The sequence below is a fragment of the Apis florea genome, unplaced genomic scaffold (genome assembly GCF_048593485.1).
Source record: "Apis florea isolate Af1SG1 unplaced genomic scaffold, ASM4859348v1 contig_2350_pilon, whole genome shotgun sequence".
Lineage (NCBI taxonomy): Eukaryota > Metazoa > Arthropoda > Insecta > Hymenoptera > Apidae > Apis > Apis florea.
The window spans coordinates 2,759,094-2,782,053 of NW_028256565.1; the positions used below are offsets into that span (position 1 = coordinate 2,759,094).

At 25.8% G+C, this 22,960-nt stretch overlaps 2 protein-coding genes across 3 annotated transcripts; both read right to left on the reverse strand.

Annotated features, from left to right (window-relative positions):
- Positions 1–2,622: 2,622 nt before the first annotated feature.
- On the reverse strand, positions 2,623–19,829 carry LOC100866628 (protein qui-1). 2 transcript variants are annotated; one of them, XM_086904345.1, is made up of 21 exons: positions 19,624–19,829; positions 18,166–18,196; positions 16,521–16,698; positions 16,340–16,372; positions 12,525–12,604; positions 12,079–12,201; positions 11,744–11,889; positions 9,665–9,822; positions 9,157–9,549; positions 8,616–9,026; positions 7,979–8,325; positions 7,346–7,876; positions 7,025–7,265; positions 6,751–6,934; positions 6,037–6,511; positions 5,375–5,681; positions 4,839–5,064; positions 4,415–4,610; positions 3,726–4,254; positions 3,389–3,655; positions 2,623–3,272 (listed from the first exon to the last, which is right to left on the reverse strand). In XM_086904345.1, exons 5-21 carry the CDS (start codon positions 12,534–12,536, stop codon positions 3,259–3,261), a joined length of 4,560 nt encoding a protein of 1,519 aa, XP_086760471.1. In that variant the 5' UTR covers positions 12,537–12,604; positions 16,340–16,372; positions 16,521–16,698; positions 18,166–18,196; positions 19,624–19,829; the 3' UTR covers positions 2,623–3,258. The 2 variants fall into 2 exon arrangements, with proteins under 2 accessions (XP_086760471.1, XP_012346123.1); XM_012490669.3 differs by lacking the exons at positions 16,340–16,372; positions 18,166–18,196.
- A 1,149-nt stretch (positions 19,830–20,978) lies between these two features.
- TyrRS-m (Tyrosine--tRNA ligase, mitochondrial) lies at positions 20,979–22,959 on the reverse strand. Its single transcript, XM_003696363.3, has 3 exons — positions 22,823–22,959; positions 21,534–22,429; positions 20,979–21,353 (listed from the first exon to the last, which is right to left on the reverse strand). Exons 1-3 carry the CDS (start codon positions 22,948–22,950, stop codon positions 21,004–21,006), a joined length of 1,374 nt encoding a protein of 457 aa, XP_003696411.2. The 5' UTR covers positions 22,951–22,959; the 3' UTR covers positions 20,979–21,003.
- Between the last annotated feature and the right edge of the window lies 1 nt (position 22,960).

A 22,960-nucleotide genomic window follows, 5' to 3' on the forward strand; every position in this document is an offset into this window, starting at 1 on the left:
ATTCTTTTACTTGTTCATTTATTTTTTAATTTATTTTCTTTTATTTATTCTTTTATTTATTCTTTTACTTGTTCATTTATTTTTTAATTTTATTTTCTTTTATTTATTCCTTTATTCTTTTATTTATTCTTTTATTTGTTCATTTATTTTTATAGTTTCATTTATTTGTTCCTTCATTCTTTTATTTGTTTATTTATTTTTAAAATTTTTTCTTCCCTTTTTATCATGTTTTAACTTCGATTATTCGTTTTTTTTATTGATTCGTTTTTCGTTATTTTTTCTTTCGGGCATTTATGTTGTTATCATTATTTTTCAATTGAATTACAAATAATCAGCATTTTTAAATTCTTTCGTTTTAAGTTGGACGAGAATATTCTTGATATGAATGTTATGCAAATAGATTTTAGTATTAAAGTTTAGATTAAGTTAATTTAAGATCTCATCGATAAATAATATGGGACAACAGTGGACAATAATGGACAATGATGAGAATTTTTTAATTTTTAATTTTTTATTATAATTCATTGTATTTAGTATAAGTGATAAATTGCGATCATTGTAAAGACTCATCATACTTTATTGTAAATAATTTTTATATTAATTCTTCTTTTCTGTTTCAGATTTCTCTAACATATTTACAACTTTATATCAATTTTTTTTTTATGTTCACTCATGTTTCACGTTTCTATTTTATTATCTATTTTCTAATTTATTTAATTTTTATTTCCTACGTTTCAGGTTTTTATTTAACATTTAAATTCATTTCAATATTTTACGCTTGTAATATTATTTTCTCTCTTTTTTTTTTTTCAGAAGGGTCTCGACGCGTAGTCACCTCCTCGTGGTGAGACCTGGTAATTGATATCGATTTTCGATTAAATTATTTTTTGAAAAATTTTCAATATTATCTTTGAAAATTTTCCAAAGTTTAATTTTTGAAAAATCGATATCAAGCTAAGAACTACGCAGTACCTGCAGCCCAGTCTAGACTCATGCCTTTTGGGTATTTCGGTCGTCTGGACTGGGCTGCAGTGTACCACTTTATTAAACCCCCGCGGGGCATCGTGGGATCGTCGTGGGATCGTCGTGGGATGCGTGCGCCCTAACATTTAAGTCTTAGTCTTTAAGTATATAAGATAGATAACATAGATTAAGATCATTGTGAGCGCATCCGTAGATAAGATACGCTGTCTAACTTAAAACGAAATATAACATATATTTTCAATCCCTTCTATTCTCTCGAATAGAATCAACTTCTCCTCGTCCTTTCTTTGCTTTTCGATCATCTTTTACTTTCTTCTCAAATTCTCATTTTGATAGTTAGATATCGGTAAATTCTTCGTTCTAGCGTCAAATCTAATTCGATTCATTGTCGATCATTGTCATGCGACAGTGGCAGAAGTTGTCGGATTGGTGCTCTACTTCCGGTGGTCAGTCGAGGGTCCGCGCTTTGATCGATTGGTACTATTCGAGTACTCGATCAGAGTTTGGCCTTGTGGTTGACGTCGTTCTCGTAAATCGGCTCCGGTGGTCAAGGATTTATTCCTTGCTCCTTCCTGTGTGTCGTCAGGATGTAAGTCGCTCTTCTGCAAGGCCTCTGTCGTAACCCTCGACTGATCACGACTGGTAAGTATCATCAGTTCGATGACTTCTATAAGTCCATCGACGTAAGTCGTGATGAAGATTGGCAATGATTCGGATTGGTCTTCCTTATTTTTCTTCTTTATTTTTCTTCGTTCGTCTTTTCCATTTATCGATCTCAATTCTCTTGTTCTTATCTCTTCTTTGCATGTTTTCTGTTCATAGTTGCAATCATTAGAAAGAATGTCTTTTAGTTTTTTAAATTTAATTTAAAAAATGTCGGTATCTTTTTAAGTAAGACATGCGTATCTTTGACACGGATGCTGCCAATAGGATGTATGTATCATAGATTTTAAATTTTAGTTTTAATTTTAGATTAAGTTAAATTTAAGATTAAGTTAAATTAGTTTTAAGATCTAGATTAAGAAGTTAGATTATAAGTTCTCATCGTTGGACGACGTGGGACAATATGCGACAGAGACTACGTGGAACTTAGCTTTTAATTTTATAATATCTATGTGATATGAGCGATATTATAATTTGTATGTATGCATTGTGTGAGAAATTGTCTAATTGTCTGTGTAAAAGCTTGCGTTTAATATAAATTATTCAATTGTAAAGGATCATTGTAATATTTTTAAAAAGATTTGTATTCTTTCTTATGTTTCAGCCTTTTTTAAAATATATTTCTTTAGGTTTTTTCCTTCTTCACGTCATCATTCGACACTGTCTTCTCCCAGCTGGATTCCATCTCACTCGCGGCAATTAATTAATTTGATTTTGTTACAGATTATTTAATTCTTTTTCTCACTATAATTTATCTTTTATTATTATTAATTGTTTAAATTAATTTGTTTTCTTTTTAATAAATTTTTTACAGGTGGGTCTCGATATGTAGTCACCTCCTCGTGGTGAGACCTGGTAATTGATATCACTTTCCAAAATAATCTTTTATTGGTTAAATAAAACTTTATTGAAGAGATTATAGTAGCAAAATTATATTAAATATTATATTTTGGAAAGTGATATCAAGCTAAGAACTACATATACATGTATAGTTTATTAAATTCATAAATATATTCAAATATGACAATAATAATAATAATAAATGAAATTCTTTAAAATTGTTTTTATATAAAATCATACAAATATTTTTTGTTTAAATTTAATTTAATAAGAAATTAAATGATAAATGGAAACAATCAATTCTGCACAAAACAAAACATTTTTTTATCTATTTATGAAAAATAATAGTATATAAAAAGTATTATAAAAAGTATATAAAGACTATTAAGGTAATTTATGTATAATTCTTGTTAAAAATAATTTTTAAAAACGTGGGGAACGAGGGATGAAAATAAATAACTTTAATTTATTTTTTTCTCTAATATACATATGCACCTATATATATATGTTATATATATATATATATATATACATACATATATATATACATATATATTATATGTATGTATATATTTATGTTTATTGCATCAGACACAGGAAATTCGTAATTTAGAGCTTTAGAACGTACGCCCCTTTTTAGGTTTTCCTCTCATTTTTTTTTTTTTCCTCTTATTTCTTGTTCACTCTTTGCTCCTTTGAAAGACAGTGGAAAGAGAAGAAGGTACAACAATTAGGATTTAGTCCGTTTACTTTCTAATGAGATACATTGTTTTAATCTGGTACACCTGGAATAATTGGATAAATATAAATATGAAATAATAACATAAAAATATTAAATTATAATTTATAAAATTTATACAATTTTTCCCTTTCTTGTTCGAAATTTTGAACAAAATCTTACCCTCCTCTTCAGAATCAGATATTCGCGTAGCTTGTAATGAGCTTTGCTTTGATAATGTTCTACCATGAGCACGAGGTCTAGCAGGCGGTGATTGTTTGTTCCAAAGTGCTTCGAGTTGATCAAAATGTTGCGATTGAGCGAGAGCAGCCTGTTCCGGTCCTAAACCGGATGGACTACTCGTTAATCCAACCTTGCTGATCTCGTCCATGGAAGCGCTTACGCTAAATCTTCGTTGTAATCCATCCTCCACCGATGATGTCAACATACCTGGATTAAAAATGTTTCAACAATTAAAAAATATTTTCATAAACATTTAAGAATTTTTTATCAATAATACCTGATGTAAGATGGCCATATTTCCTATGCCATGTGTCACTATCCAGTGAAACTTCCTTCTTCAACAATCTCTTGTGTGGTCTCTTTGGTCCAGGCAACCTCAAGTCTCTGATATCGCTCCAAGGTGCCACATAATCAGGTAATTTGACATATTGTGCAGGGGTATTATGCAAACAGAGAATAGGCATGCACTTATGCTCAAGTAAATGCAATGCAAGTCTCGATAGATCCGTGGCGACCTCGAGACCTAACACAGGAACATGTAACATTATGCTGCTTAGGGAACAACCCTTTTTCGTATCCCAGATAATCAAACTTTTGTCTTCGCTTCCAGAGGCGGCTAAACTTCCATCTCCTGATAATTTAACGCAGGTTATATAACCTAAGTGGCCCTTCAAAGTGTGAAGATCGCTGCCAGTATTAATATCCCAAATGATCAGATTGGCATCTCTGGAGCCAGACACTACGATGGACTTGTCCAGAACAGCAACTGCGACGCAGGTAACGTGATCCGTGTGACCGACTAGAACCTAGAGAGAATTCAGAATTTGTTGAATTAATTTTCCAAAATATTTATAATGAAATTAAAGTGTTTATTAATATTATATAATCAAATAGAGACATTTGATGAAAAAAAAAAAAAATTTCAAGATTTTGATTGAAATACTAATTAAAAATAAAAATATAAACCTGTGATAATTTGCCACCGGCAAGTTGCCACACTTTCAAACTCATGTCTCTGGAACCTGTGATCAACGATCGAGAATCTGGAGTCACGACAAGACAAGTAATTTCTTGAGAATGCGATACTTGGTATTTTTCTTCTGGACCAACACCTAAACCTATGATTCTTAATTGATTGTCTCCTGTACCGCATATCGCATATCTGAAATTTAAGAAAAAAGAACAAATATATAAATACCATATAAATATATAAATACAAATTATATTTTTTAAATATGAATTATCATATATAATAATATGATATATAGTATGGAAAGTAGGCAAAATTTAGGGTTGCAATGATCACAAAACTGTCATTAGTGAATTAGCAGTATTGATTTAACGTTACGTTTAAATGAAAATTCTATTGTGATTAATTATATGTATATACCTCATATCAGAAGAAACTGTAAAACAACGACCTGGCCCGCATACCGATTGAATCAGAGTACCGGTATCAGCTGCCCAAACTCGAATTCCACCAGCTCTATCAGAACTGACCACTCTTCGACCATCATACATGACAGTCACTGCAGTGACAGGTGCCTGGTGTTTAAACGTTGTTACCAATATACTTAAATTTAGGCCCCAGATGCGAATTGTTTTATCCTCGGAACCTGTTTTAAAATTTTGTTTCTTATTGAATTGTGTTTAACATTTTTCCCTGAAGAGATATACGTCGTTTGTTTAATTCTTAAACGCACGCTTAATTCTTTTTATTGAAAAAATAGATAGCTAATTATCTAGTTAAGCGGTAATAAAATTATATCGCAATAATTAAACTAACTAAAGCATTATTAAGTTATAAATAAAATATATCTAAAATTATTATTTTTACTTACTACTATAATAGTACATATAACATGGACAATTTTTCTAAATCGGCAACATCTGTATTTTACTAATATCGTTTATCGCTATACCTACCAGAAGCAACAAATAAACCGGAAGGTGAAAATGCAATACAAGTCACGCTAGCGATATGGCCCTCGAAAGTGTAAAGCAATTCGTGAGTGTTTAATTGCCAAAGATTGACGAGAGAATCGACTCCACCGGTAACCGCCATTGCTCTATCTCTGGATATATCCAAACAAGATATAGGAGCAGTGTGCGGATGCAATGATTCTGCACTGCTGGATTTTTGTCGCTTAGTATTAGCCTCTTCGCTACGAAAGCTCCAATAAGCCACTCGATCACCAGAAGCTGTTATCAGGAAGTCGTCTTTCTCGGTTACCTTTTAGGAAAAATTTTATTTAAGCATAGAAAGCATATGAGAATAAATTTGTACACTTGTGTACGAATTTGAATTGTGTTATATATATATATATATTTGATATACATTATCTTTGTAAAGTTTGTTTAATTAATTACTAATAATTAATAATTACACGCTAATAACTATTGTAAGAAATACTAAGTAGAAACTAATTCATTTTTATTTTGTACCTGTTATTAAATGAATCAACTACAAGCTGTTGATGAACGGTGATGATGAATAAAATTACTAGTCTACTAGTTTAAAACAATATTCTCTCTTCAAACAATCCTTGCAATATCTACTGCAATTAATTTTATAATATACACTTTACCTTAACAGCAGTAACATCAGCTGAAGGATTGGCCGGCAATGTCCTCGTCAATCTTCCACTGTGCATATCAAACACGGAAATCTTGCCCTTGATTCCGCCAGCAATTGCTCTTCTACAATCCCTCGCCAAACAGATACTCTTCACTTCTCCCTGGTGGCCTCTCAACGTGTGAATCTCAGTTCCCGTGGCCAAACACCTCAAGTATAGTTTTTGATCCTCGCAGGCTGCTAACAGGAACACGGAATCCGCAGATATATCGATCATTGTCACCGGGGAGGGTAAAACGGTGCTCCTTAACAACGAAAATCCATCCAGACACCACAAACAGACTGTACAATCGGAAGAACCGGTAACAAGGAATTCGCCGGTAGAATCGATGCGAATAGAGTTCACTGGCCCTCGATGATGATCCACTTTGATGAGAACGTCGCCGGTTAAGAGGCTGGTAACAATTATTCTGGAATCTTCGCCTCCACTGAGAAAAAATATAAAAATTTTGATGTTACTGTGAATGATAAATTTTAAAAAAGTCTATGGAATAGCAAAATTATTGCTTCTAATTATACACTTTTCACTTCTTTTTATCTATTCTATCTTTTATAAGATAAAATCAAGGACCTGATAAGTCTATGGAATATCAAAATTATTGCTTCTAATTATACACTTTTCACTTCTTTTTATCTATTCTATCTTTTATAAGATAAAATCAAGGACCTGATAATCATAGGATTCTTAATAGCAGATGTCAAGCATAGAACTGGTGCAATGTGTTCTTGAATTCTCAATTTTAGGATCAATTCCTTCATATCCCAGACTATAATTGAAGTATCCTCAGAACCTGTCAGCAAATATTGCGAATGTTCCGTAACGGCTAAGCACAAAATTGGATTCGAATGTCCTGAAATTATTTTTCAGAAAGAAAAGTTGAAAAATGATTTAAAGATGATCTATTTAAAATTATAAATTAAAATAACGTATCAATAAATACCTTTAAATGTATGAACCAATTGTCCAGACATTACGTGCCATAATTGAGCATCTCCTTGGAAAGGAACAATGATAACATGTTGCCCGGAAGTAGTAGCCTCAACGAGTTTCACACCTTGTGGATAAGATAGAGTACGAATTTGAAGAGGTAGCGGTGGTTGTAACCATCCGTTCAATGGTACCAATAATGGCGCCGTGTAACCATCGCACCATGCCATTGCTGCTGTTACCATTCTGCTAACCTTGAATTAAAATTATATTTTAATATTTTAATATTCTTCCAATTAATTAAATATTTAAATATTGTAAATATTTTCTCTACCAAATCACCACCATCTTCAGCCACAGGCCTCAACCAACAGATCAATTGTGCTCCAAGTTGAAGAGGATCCCTCGTTAGAATGTCGCTAGATTTTCTCACCGTATAGTATACCAATTCCAAATCTCTGTTCAGCAAATATTTTCTCGAGTGCTCAAGAACGCACCTCAAGTAGCTAACAGAAATCATTTGTACGGCGGCCAAGAGGAAATCAAACGCGCAGACTGCCAATTTCTTCAACTTCTCTACATCCCCACCTCGCAACAAATGCAACCAACCTTCTTCCACGTGTCTCAGATTATATGCTGCGGTTTCTGCCCTCGGTCTACTCTGAAAAGGCGTCTCCTTTTTTGGAGTTTCCTCCACGGGGAAAGATTTATCATCCTTCTCTTCGAAATCTTCCGAGAAGAAGAGATTCGCCAATTCTCCGTGATAACTCTTCAAGATTTCTTGATTGGCGAAATACTTTTTCCGGGCTAAATCGCGAATTGGATAACGCCAGGAAAATAACAATCTTCCACTCATTACACGCACCTGAGAATAATAAATGTATTATTATAAATTGATTTGATTCAATGAGTGTGCTTGACTAAATTTCTTATCTCATTAAATAAACGAATTATTATGAAAAATTACCTTAAGAAATTCGTTGAATGTTCTTTTAACCAAACACCAGGTGGCAAAGTTGAAGAATCCTTCTTCTAGAAACAACGGTCCATCGCCCCCGGTTGGCATGATCACCTCGAGAATCTCTGTTTCGGATAAACCGTACTCCGTGGAAGCCAAAATGGCGCCAATTCTATTAGCCGCGCATTCACCCACCAGTTTCTCCAATGTGTCAAAAATATTTTCACTTTCTTGCAAATCTGAATTCGAGTCTTGAAGCTCGATTAAAATTTCGTTGCTACGTAGTCTCTCTTTTTGTATTGGAGTGAGCCGTAATACTTCCGGAGGAAGAGCTGTAGTTACTATTAAATGTACCCCTAATAGTAAACAGAAAAATCATATTTTATTACATGATATTTATACGTTATTGTGATTTTTATTATATCAATAAGTATAGTAATAGTTGAGAAAAATTTAAACGACATATCAGTATGCTGTGCAATTACGTTGACACATCTTTATTTTAAAAAGTTCTTAATAATATAACACAAATGAATAATCTCAATAACACGAGACCATGGTATGACAAGCATATTATGAACGAGATAAGACATTTATTTATCTATCCTAGAATCCGGTTTTCATAAAAACCATTAGCAAATTTTACCTGGTGGTAGATTCAACGGCATCCACGATAGAGCAGCGACGATATCGCAATCAAGAGAGTGCAATCGATGAATGTCATCAAGAAGAATCACCAATTGTTCCTTTATAGGTTCCTCCTCGATCCGTCTCATAATTTGACCCAGCCAATTGTTCAAATAAAGGGGATCAAAGGAGGCGTCTTTAGGAAGATTTCCATCTAACGAGCCGGAAAGAAAACCGACGTGTTGACAGAGTACTCGAAGCAGTTCGAGGCTATACGCTGATCGAGGTGTAGAAGCACAGAGGCGAACAATTCTGAACGTGGGACAATCCAACCAGGTGGAAGCATCCTCGTAAATTCTTGACAGCAACGATGATTTTCCGGAATATTTGCCGCCTTTTATTAATATAGGACCATGTTTCTGCGATTTACCTGTGTTGAACATTTTTTTTTTTAAAAAATAATTTTTCCAATATACGACTTTTTTAAATTGAAAATAAATTATATAAGCAACGAATAAGCAATGAAGAAAAAGACACGTTGCTCAATAAAAGAAGATTACCCGATATTAAGACCTCCCTGATCCTTTCAATATTCTCGTTGTTCTCGCAAGGTTTAATCTCCCTAAGAAGCGCCAGATGTACCAGACTCTCCGCATAGATTTCCTGCACCATCTTCTTCTTGCTCTTGATTTCTGGATCCGCTTCGATAGAGGCATTCACCAAAGTCTGCACGCGGTTCACCACCAAGCGACATAGATGAGCCAGGTAGCCTTTATGGGATCTATTATCGGGATTAATGCCACCTTGCTTCTGATCCACATCGATGTTAATTACATTGTCGGATGGAAGACGGCTGTCCACTAATGACTTCAACGAGGCAACTGCTCTGGTGCTCTTTTTGCCTTTCCACGTGCGTTTCACGGCTATTATGCCATCACCTGTTTCGTCCAGTTCTATAAAACAATAAAATGTTAAGGTGAAGAGGTAAGTTAAGAAAAAGTAAAAAGTGATCGAATCGTTGAGTCATTTTGTTGAGCACTTTTGAAAAATTAATATTATTAAACTTACGCAAGGCGTACTCGAGCTGTCTCTCAGCAGCGCTCTTCAATATATTCTTAATCTCTTCGTTATCACATTGATCCGAAACTGCAGATTCCGCAGCCTTTTTCAACGCCTCCCTTAACGTTGGTTCCGAACTATGCCAACTGTCCTTCGTAGTTCCCAATCTGTCAATTATTCACAACATAATATTCTATAAATACTTCCTGTACGGCTACCAACAATTCTCAAGAGGTTCGTGAAAAGGATCGGCTAATCCTTTCTTAAGGATTCCTTTTTCAATACCAACAAGACAACTAAAGGTTCAACTGCAAACAGAAAATCATTCATTGAATTAAGTGATAGGAATTCTTGAAAGTTGAAAATTTTACGAAGGCGAATTTTATGGTCAAAAATAGTGGCAAAATTTTCCAGAATTAATATATGGAATAACAGTGTGAATTATTGAATTCAATTATCGCAAAAACTAAATCCACCTGAAAATTTTACAAGAGAGTTAAAGAAGTTTAATCTATTGATTTATATTTATTTTAATCACACTTTTACGAGAATTTCAATTGATTCCTTTTCCTTCTCCTTCCCTAAATAAAACTTATAAAATCTTTTTCAACTTATCAAATAACTTTTTGTTGTCGTTTTTTTTTCTTTCTTCTTTTAATTCGAAATAAAAAAATACATATAACTAATAAGTATACTTACATGCTGTTTCCTATCCAAAAAAGAAACTAATTTAATTTAAGTTCAATGGCAGTTAAGTTCTATCTAAATGCTAAATATTACATTTCTAATTAAACTTCAACAAAGATATTGTTAAAAGTTATTTGAGTTCATCGCATTGTAATCATCGCTTTAATAAGAATAGCGCAGAAGGAACATTTTTATGTAATTTTAGAATCTAATATTAAGATCTGTTTAAATTATGAAACTTATATATCGTTCGATCATAAATAATAATAAAGATGAATTTTATCGATTCATGCACTGAAGCACCAGCTAGAAGATTTTTTTTTTCTTTTTTACTATATTGAAACGCATCTATGGAATAAAAAAATTCTAGCTTCATATTTTCTTTCACATTAACATACATTTTTTTTTTAAATTAAAAATTTAAAACTAATTATGAGGATATATATACGGATATTACATATGGAAGAGGATTTGCGTGATAGAAGATTCGATTGATTGAATTTGGTTTATTAAAATACGAAATAATATGATAGAGCACGAGATAGATTTGGTACTTAAAGAAGAAGAAAAAGGATATCACAATCACGAAAATAAGATAAAGAAAGACGAAGAATATTTTCATCATGCTTCAAATAAAATTATATATAACTAGATATAACTTTAATTTTTTAATTTCGTGCAATATTGAAAATTATTAAAAAATATTTAACATGAAAAAGGTTCATATCAAGAATTTAGAAAAATAACACAATGATACAACTATAAAATTACAAATTTTTAATTAAATGCATTTTAGAAATGCCTAATCTTTTCAATTTTATATTAATTCCTTAATTGTTTTATTCCTTTTTTAATAATTTAATATTTAATATTTCGATTATAATCCCCCTAATATTTACCATCTTTTTATATAACAATTAACTTTATTATATTATAATACTTAAAATACTATATTGAATTGTTTTTTCTATTATTTAAGAATATTTTCTTAATTATCTGATTATATAATAAAATTTAAATAAAATTTGTTCTCACTCTTGAAAATTAATTTTTCGCAGTTGTATCATTGCTATTTCCGTATATTTAGTATACATATACTTCCTTATATCTCTTTTTTCTAAATCCATAAAATAATTAAATTTAAATCATACGACGACATGAAATCATATTATAATCACAAAAAATTGGAATAAAATAAAATAAAATAGAAAGAAATAGAAGAAGAGAAAAAGACAAAGGAAAGGATACAAAAAAAAAATTACAATAAAAGTGAAAACAGCGGAAATTGTTGATGAAATTGGAATAATAAAGCTTTTCTTTTTTATTTCGTTCCCAATCATGTACTCGCCATTTTTATTTTATGCCTAATGTTATAATAGAATGTTATATAAAATTACTCACCTGCCAGCCTTTAAAACGTAGCAATCATCACTATCGCATTCATAGTACTCCTTCATATCGTCGCAGCGATTCGAAAGGATTTCGTATGTTGCGGAAGCGAGCTTCGTTGGTAACCATCCGATATTGTGCTCGTCACCGATTAATAGCTTCAAATCGAATATGCATTTTTAAAGAGTTTATTTATAAATATATATATTACAATAATCATATGATTTAATAAATAAATATATAATATGGAAATAAAATAATTATAGGAAAAAATAATATTTATAATATAATAATATACAAATAGATATTTGATTTATTTATTTTAAACATTATATTCGAAAACTTACCAATAAAAAACAACCTCTCGAGTGTTGATAAGCAGCATGTATTTCGTCGAAAAAATGTTCGGCTAAGAATGGATTTTGATCAGGATTCACGTTCGTTGCATATTGCATATCCACTAACAGAACCTAGCATTTTTATTTTTCAATCAATCATTCAAACGTGGAAGTAAATACGTATATAGAATAAATGTTAAAAATAATTCTATAGTTAGAAAATATTTTACTTATTTTATATTGCTTATTTTATTTTTTTTAATTAAATATATTTTAATTAAATTTTTAATTTTTATTTTTCAAATGTAATATTATATTTTATATTCAATTGTATATTGAATATTTTTCAACAATTCTTATTTTTCGAAAAAAAAAACACAAAATTAAATTTCACTCTAATAAAATGTCCTAAAAACAAAATTCATTAAAGAAATAATTTTTTTTCCTTTTCGTACCTCAATTCCCATGTCATCATAAATCGATTGCAGCTCAGGACCGACCAGTTCCAATAATTGCTTCCTTTCTTCTATAAATTCTGCAAATATTAGAAATAAAAAAAAAAAGGTCAATCTAGAGAAATGCGCGTACAATGCACAATGATTAAAAAAAAAAAAAATTAACAAGCATATGAATATTTTTATTTATAAAGATTTACGTGAAAATTACGATTTTAATTAAAAAATTGTTTTTTTGATTTCAAAATTATAATTCCGATTGTGTTAAAGAACTTTTTTATAGAACAATAACGTTTTAAAGAAGTAGTCTAGAGTTAATGTGAACAAATAATTTATTTGTGAAATATGAAAGTGATTTTAAATTTTTTTACAAAAATTTTTTGTATACAAATTTAAGTTATTTTTCTAAAAATATTAAATATTTATTTATTCTAATCATATAATTATAATTAACGAGACATTTGCAAAAATGTTGTTCATAATATCACCACTTACCTTGGTTACAAATACATATTTAAAATGATGTCTGTTAATTTCAATATATTTCTATAATTTGTTGATCAATGGTAAAAATAGTCTACATTTTTACCATTCTATCGTTTGATTTTGATTTTCCTTTCTATTAATCTAAAAAATCTACTTATTTACATTTAAAACATCTGTTGAAATTACGATAAAAGAAATCTGTACAAATTGAATATCTGGGTAAAACCGATAATTTTACTTTTAAAACGAATCAAAATTTTCTAACATTGTTGCAGTTTTATATCGTTGCAATATATATCATAATCGCTTGTATCGCTTTATAAAAAAGAATAGTTGTTAATAATATATATTTATATTTATTAAAGTTATAATAATTTTTATTTTTGAATGTTTCAATTTTAATTTAATTTAAATTTAAATTCTAATCATTTCAAAACTTTACTTCATTTTACTTCATAATATCATTAATAATTTATAATATTTATAAACTCATATATATTGGCCAATACTTGGGATAAAATAGATGAAGCAAAATTGACACTTGATACAATACATGAAAATAAATACAATACAAAAGTAAATAAAAAGTTTGCATTTTAACAAAAAATAATTGAATGGAAATAAATCTTGTATGATAAATTTAAAATTTAATTATGCTATATAATGATATATATTTGGATAATTATACTAATGCATAATTTTTATTAATTATCTATTTGTAAAAAAAAAAAAGTATATTGTGAAAGTATGTTACAAAATCTTTGATATCAAATCATAATTTATGGATGATTTTAAAGGATCTTTTTCTTAAGGTCCGAATTTTATACCAGATTCCCTGAAGTAATAAGATTATATAAAAATATTTTTCCAAATATGTCTTTAGTTATTAGGATAAATAATTTTGTGATATAAAACACTGCAAAAAAAAAATCTGTATATATTTCGAATGCAGTTTTAAAATATCAACATTAAAAGTTAGATTATTAATTTGAAAATATATATATGTCAAAATTGTTCAAATTTGTTCATTTTCATTAACTCTTAAATAAATAATTATTAATATATTCATTTTTTTAAACAATAAAATCTTAAACAATTTAAATCATATCATTTTTTATTAAAAAGTTTAAGATTTTTAATGAAGAGTAATTTAAATAATTGATATATTTACTTTCATTTCATTTGTAATATTTAAAATATATTCTGGCAAAAAATAAATAAAGTATTTCAAAATTATTAGAAAGAAAAAAGAATGAAAATATTTTGCCCTGGACCTAAGGAAAATTCATTAATAATAATATGACTAAAATGCTTCGACACTTACCGTGCCTTGAATGCCATCATGGTAGAAATCAGGTCAAAGGTCTATGTATATACGAAGCAAATAATATATACGAGTATTCACGAGAAACATGCTCAGCATATATATTCCTCTGGTTACGAGGACACGAAAGGTCATCAAAGTATTATTTATAATATTACAAATATCAAAATTTATAAAACAAAATTTATAATGATTTATATATCGTTACATTATATCGTTTAATTATATATTGTTATATATCCTTAACACGTCTTAGAATCCAAATTTTTATTTTATTAATTAATTTTATTTTATATAGAATAAATATTAAAAAATATATCGTGTATATAATTTTGAAAATTGGACTTATAATGTTTTGAAACTTAAAACTTCAATTAATAATTAAGTTCTAAAACCTTAAGTTTTAAAAATCGATTATTCTATTTATAAATTATGTTACATTAAATTATACAAAATTTATTTAATAAAAATATATTTTAAATAAATATATTTTATATTAATTTCAAATATATTTATTATACTATATATATGATCGTCTATATATATCTATTCGTTTTTGAATAAATATTACGAACACAATCGAATAATTGCTATTTCATCCTCTTATATAATATATATTATATACATATATATTATTATATTGAAATAAATTCAATGATGATTTTATTATGTTAAAATTATCATTGGAGTAATTTAAAAAAAATTTTATCAAACGCAAGTTATGTAACAAAAGTGCAATAAAATAAAAAAAAAATACGTTGGTAAGCATATGAAAGCACTGACAGGAAAATGGATAAATTTATAGGCAAATGAATGGATCAACAAATTTTTTTATTGAATGATTAAAGTTTATAAATTTTCCCTTGTTGCCTTCAATGTTTCATATGTGTTCAATATAAATATATACAACGAATATTTGTAACAAACATATGAAATAACGTGTATATATGCAGACACAGAAAAACGTATTCATTGCCGATACGTAAGCAGTGAAAAACTACGTACATCTATGCGATTCGTATATAAAATAAAGTAAAATAAAGTAATGAGACAAAGGATCGAAGCTAATAAATTGTTATTTTCAAACATATAAACACAAAATATTTTAAAAAAGATTTAGTCTTATGATTACATTTAAGTTTACACAATTTCTTAACGAAAGAAATTTAATAATTATAAAAGAATTGACAACTAAACAGGCATATCAAAGAGCGACACACATTTAATGAATTAATTAACATTGATTCATTATTAAATAAATAATGCAGATATATTAGCTTGATACATATGAAATAGAAAAATTCTTAATAAAATTTTCAATTATTATAATTTTACTAAAAATAATATCAATCCAGATATGATTTAATAAATTCAATATATTTTGATCAATATAAAATAAAGATTTATGATTATTATAAATCTTTAATTGATTATATTGATAATTACATTGATTGAATAATAATTTGTTATATTTATAAAATTGATTTCATATGCAACAATCTAATATAATATATATATTATAATATTATTCTATAAATTAACGAATAAAGCATATTATATTGGTTTAACCCATTAGACAAAAATTTTTTCTTTTATTTTCAATTATTAATTTACAATTGAATTATAACAAGTTAATTATAATTATTAATTTATATTTATAGCAATTCAATTTTTATTTTTATTATTATTTTTATTAGTAGAAACTTTTGTTATTAATAACATAATAACATATTTTATAATAACGAAAGATTAATAGAAAGAATATTATTATTTTGAAAATTCTAATATTTAAAATTTTAATACTAAAAAAAAAAATTAAAAATTTTATTAAGAAAAAACTGATCTTCTAAATATTAATATCTAATGAGTTAAAATAATATTAAAATAATTTAACTATAAAAATAAATATATTGCTTAAATGACACACTTTTCTATACTTACTGTTAAAAAATATATTTTTTCTTTGTATTATTCTATAAATTATTTATTTATTACAAATATTTACCTTATTTATAACAAAACTGCTATCCATCTGAAACTAAATTTTTAACCAATTTTCAATTAATTGAACTAAAATGCAATCATAAAATTTTCATATAAAAAAAATTTTGAAAAATGTGCCATTTAAAGGACACATACAAATCAGACAAATAAGTCAAAATATCAATAAAAGAATGTAATAAAACCATTCCGTTCTCCAGCGATGAAGATTTTAATGAGCCTCGGAGCAGGTAAGTTTTTAGGAGATGGTCCACCCTTAATCACTCCTGCGATAAGTTCCACTTCCAGATTCATTTTGCAGCCGTTTAATCTTGCAATTCAAAATAACATTCTTCTTTTCACAAAAATGTTTTGAAGCACAGCCTTTAATTTAAAAAAAGATAAAATAATTACATTATTAATAAAATCAAATTAAAATTATAATATGAATAGAATTTTTTTCTAATTACTTTCATTACAATATTATTGATAATCAAATCGTTTTATCAAATTCTTATGTATATAAAAATCAAATTCTTATATTTATATAAAGAATATTTCAATTCCTATCTCTGGATGATATATACATATGTAACTACGTTAATGAATCATTTCGAATGGAAGCCACTGTTTCACATGTAAACAATCAAGCACGGATCTAGAATTAAGTGAATAGAAATATTGTCGAAACATTTTACTTTTAGTAACTTTATTTTCAGAAAACGATATTCATTAATTTAATTTATTGTTATATTATTTTTATCTATTTATATCAATAATTGAAATCGAGACCGAGATCTATTCGAATTTGTCGACAAAATTTGTTACATGATGACAAATGACAATTAACAAAGATGACAACTTAAATTAATCTTCATTTTTAAGTACAGAAATAAATGTGTTGATTGGAAATCTTCTTTTTCGATTTAAATCTTTTTTTTAATTTTATCTCATTTTTTATGATTTTAAAAAAATACTATTTAAAAATAAAATATATTTTATATAAAATTAAAAATCATATATGTATAATATATGTAATAATATGTAATGTAAAATTAAATACAAAATTTTAAAAAGTTAAAAATTAAAGAATTTTTTTTGCCTAAAATTGATATTTTTCAAGAATAATGAGAAAATTTAATATATAATAAGATTAATAATAATTTAGTAACATAACGCTATTTTTATCTAATATATATTTAATAATTGTATTATTTATTATTTTTATTATATATATTTATTTTCTTATCTATTAGAATTTTTTGTAAAAAAAAAATTATCGAAAACAATTTTTATTTTTTTATAATCTTACTTATGCTCTTACACTAATTTTCTTACGCATAAATACGTAAAAATTATAAAATAATTAATCGGATTAAAATCGCAATATAATAAATATAATAAATAATCAAAAATAAATTTAACATCAATATAAAAATTTGATGATACGTATATATATTCTATGATATAGAATAATAAAACATCATTAACAATTTTATCTAACTATGTTGATAAAATTTGTTTAATTCTGTTTCGTAATTATCACACATATTATAGTTGAAATGATTTTCATAAATGATATTTTGGCAAATAGTATTATTCAGTATGCTGAAATTATTTAAATCTCTTGTATTCATTTTTTTTTAACTTTAATAAGAAATAATTTAGATGTTCGATTTAAATATGCTCTTCTTTTTTACCATATGTAACATACATACATACTAGGTAATAATTTTACTTAATTATAATTCCAGCTTGATGTATGCAGAACAAAGGCTTAATTTCAAGGTACAATCGATATCACGGAAATTCGTTGCCAAGTTTTTCTACATTAGATTGCAGTGGACTTACATACAGTGCATTTAACATCAATAAAGCTGACCTGCAATATATTATTATATAAAACAATATAATTTTATATAATATCTTATAAAATATGTTCAAATTTTAATTATAATTAAAATAAATATCGAATTAAATTTTGAAAATATTAAAAGATTAAAACCATTAGGATGTCCGAGTATTCATGTTACCCGCCCAAATCTGATCGACCTCTTGACCCAAAATTACTTTTAGAGAATTTTATTAGAATCAATTTTTTATCTATTCTTCTAATGTATCATACTATACATATATAATATATAATATATAATAATCATACTATACTTTTATAAAAACTTATAAATTTATTATTTATATAAAATCACAAATTTTTAATTTTCGAGAGATAACAATGTATCTAAAAGATACATACAAAATGTTATTTTTAATGTTCTTAATTAATTTTGTAAAATATTTTTATTATCTTTAAGAATTTTTTGAACTATATTAAATAATCAATATCAATAAAATAATAATTATAAGTTAAAAGAGAAGTATAAATGATATAAAAAATCTTCAAAAATATTATATTAAAAACAATATATATATATATATATATATATATATATATATATATATATATATATATATTTTTTTTAAAAAAGAAATAAAAAATGGAAAAAATATTTAATTAATTATAAATAGCAAACAGTATAACTATAATTTAATTATATAAATTTAAGATATAATTTAATTATATTATAAAATAAAATAATTAATATCAGAAATATATATATATATATATATATATATATATATATATATATATATATATAAATCATGAAAGAAAATATAATTAAAAAAAATATTATTTATTATATTGTTAAGTGAAAAATAAAAACATATTAGAAAATAAAATATTATGTATGTATATATATTTGTTAATATATATGTATATATATTATATATAAATATAAGATTACATGTTTTTACATTTTATTACTTCTTTTATGCATTCTAATATGCATTTTACTAATTACTATTACTTCTTTAAATACGCTTAAATAAAATATTAGCAATCAATTTAAATTTTTCATAATAGAATTATATAAATTAAGTTTTAATTTAAAAAATTCTTTACAGTATTTTGATTATTAATTCTCGAATTCTCCTAAGTCATAATTTAAGAAACATTGAAATTATCACTATGATATATTTTAATAACGTACAAACAAAATCTATATACAAACAAATGACTTATTATTTTTTACTTATCTTTTTACTTAGTTATTGATTATTCTTTAAAAAAAAATTAAAAATGAAAAATGATATAGAAAATTTATCAAATAAAATTATAATAAAAAAAATGAAAATTTCTTTCTTATTTAAAGAAAATGACGTAGATCTTAGATTTATACGTAAGAAACGTATAAATTTTCTAATAAAGAATAAAAGCTTATACAAAAGATAAAAATTAAGAATACATACCATAAAGTAGATCGAAGAAATAATATATAAGAATAAGTTGATAGAAAAAGAAGACATAAAATATCACAATGAATCGTTGCTTGGCACTAATAAACAAATAATCACGATAATCTACTTTAAATAAATATATTTTTTATGACGGAATAAAACTATCAATACTAGTAGTTCTTACACACACTGCCGGCCTAGTAAGATAAAATGGTAGAATATCAGAATACGCCATCTTTAATAGATTACACGCAAGCGCTGTTTGTATCTTTATTATCCTGTAATCACAATCTATTTTAGATACAAATCATGTTGAAAATAAAATAGGTAATAATCCGGATTAGCACTATTAGAAAAATTTCCTATTTTAAATGATATCACATTAAACTATATCAATGTGTTTTGATAATATTATACAGCTATGTAAAAATTAGTGTTCGAATAGCTATAATATTGTTTTTATAATCAACATTTTTCCTTATTTGTTTACATGTTTTTCCTCATAGCAATTTTAATTCTTACCTATATGTATAATAATCAAATAAGTTACTATACGTTATTAATTTGATTTCTGTAGTTTTTTCACAATTTTATGAAATATTTATTTATTTTTTATTACTTTGCAATATTATATATTATTTTCGTAAAAATTATATAAAATATTATATAAAATATTTTCATATATTATTTTCATAATAAAATAATATAAACAAGAATAAAATGATTATATGCAATAAATAAATAATATATAATAGCAAGAAATAATTTATGACTTAAATAATGTTAAATTGTTTTCTTCATTGTTGGGGATTCTTAATATGTGACAAAATTCAATGGATAAATAACATAATATCTAATATCATAATAATAATTTGATAATATAATATCGATATTGATTAATAATAAATATTAACAAAAAAATAAAACTTTTTTATTTTTTATTGATAAAATTTTAATACTTATCAAGTTTATGTCAGATTATATTAAAATAAGATAATATAATTTAGATTATATTATATTAATTTATTTAACAAATGAAAAAAAATGTTATTATTATTCATTGCAGGAATCTTAATATAACAGTTTTAAAAATATTCATGGTATTTCATTTTTAATAAATTGTAATTAGAATAATTATATATTTAAGAAATTTTTTAAATAGTATTTCGATGTTAATATGTTAATATGTATATATTGTAATATATGTTTTATTACATTATATTTATATTTATTTCTATTATTATAAATAAAAATAAGTTATTATAAACAAAAAATTATAATTACCATATATATTGAAAAAAAAATTATTTTTATATTATAAATTAAATTTTTTTAAATACAAAATTATTGTAATAAAAATTAATAAATTTTAATCAAAATAATTTTTTTATTTTATATCCAGTGTACAATATGGTAAGTTTTTTTTCCAACTCTAAGTAATGATATATTATTACTTAATATATGTATTCCAGGTACAACAACTTCTTCCATATTTGTAATTTTTTGATAATTAATATAAAAACCTCCAGCTCCAATAATTCTTCTTGCATCATAATCTGATTTAAAACAGTTTGCTTTCATAGCTAATTCATAAACATTAATACCTGGTTCAGAAAGAAGTTCTATTAAATTAGCACCTTCTAATATTTGTACCAATTCATTTGCATTCATTTTTGCTAAAGAATCAATTGATTTATCATAAAGAATAGCAGATGCTCTTTTTGCTGCAATTAATCCTGCTTCTGTAATAATAAAATAATATTGCATAAATTTTAATAATTAACATAAAAATAAAAATATTTTATCATTATATTTCATGATATTATTTAAAATTGATAAATAATAGAAAAATTAATAGTCTTTTATTATTCTAATTTAAACTATATTCCATAACATACAAAAATAAAAATTTGTTCTTTTACCTCCATGAACTAATATTGTAACTTTCTCAGCTAGATTTCTCTGTGCTATTCTCAGTTCTGGTTTTTTAAAATGCTCTTCTATAATTGTTTTAATCTTATTTAAAGGTAAAAATGTAAAAAAATGAAGAAATTTTTCTACATCAACATCTTCTACTCTCATAAAATATTGATATAATTGAAAACTAGAAGACTTTGCTGGGGATAACCAAACTGCATTGCCTATAGATTTTCCAAATTTTTTTCCACCTTCAGCTGTGATTAGTGGTAATGTCAATCCATAAACTTGATTTTTAGTATATTTAGTAACTAAATCATAACCAGATATTATATTTCCCATTTGATCTTGACCTCCAATTTGAAAATTGCAGTTATATGTACGTTGTAAATGAAGCCAATCATATCCTTGGAAAATTGGATAAGTAAATTCTGTAAAACTCATTCCATTATCAGATTCTAATCTTGCTCGTACAGATGTACGACCAAGCATTGTGCCCATTCTAAAATACTTTCCAACATCCTTGATAAATGATAATAGATTCATATCTTTATACCATTGTAAATTGTTTAATATTTTTATAGGAATTAAATGATCATGATTTTTACAGAAATATTGTGTATGATTTTTAATAATAGTTTTAATATCATTTCTTATACATTCTAAATTTTCTTTAAGTACAATTTGATCTATTTCAACACGCTCTTTTTTTCTATAACTTGGATCACCAATTAAACCTGTTGCACCTCCTAATAGAATAATTACTTCATGACCACAGCGTTGCCAATGTAAAAGATTGATAAGAATTAATAAATTTCCTATATGCAAACTTTCTGCAGTCGGATCAAATCCAGCATATATACATTGTGGTGGACTTTTCCATAATTTTTTTATATCATTCCTAAAATTTTATTGTTTTAAAATTTTTTTTTATTACTGAGATAATTATATCAATCAAGGAGAATAATTTTAGGATATAATATAAAGATATGCATCAAACTCAGGATATATTTTTTAGAATTAGAAAATTTCAATGTATTATTTAATTATTTGAAAAGATTAACGAAAAATGTATACGAATAAAAATAATTTCAAAAAATATAAATATATTATAAAATGAAACTTTAAAATTAAAAAACTTTAGAATTAAAATAAAATAAGAATATATAAATATTATAATTTTAAAAAATTATATAAAAATATAATATGCAATATACTATGTAACATAATACATAATTTACGCATAACGCGCAATTTTTTTTTTAATAATATTTAATGAATTAATAATACTTACATAAAAATATCAGGAAAAACATCCTCATATAATTGTCTGTTTTCGGCATCTAAAATATATTTTGCAGAATGTAATCTTCGACTATTTAAACACTTTGCGAACGAACGTAACCTCATTAAATTGTTCATTTTTAATTGT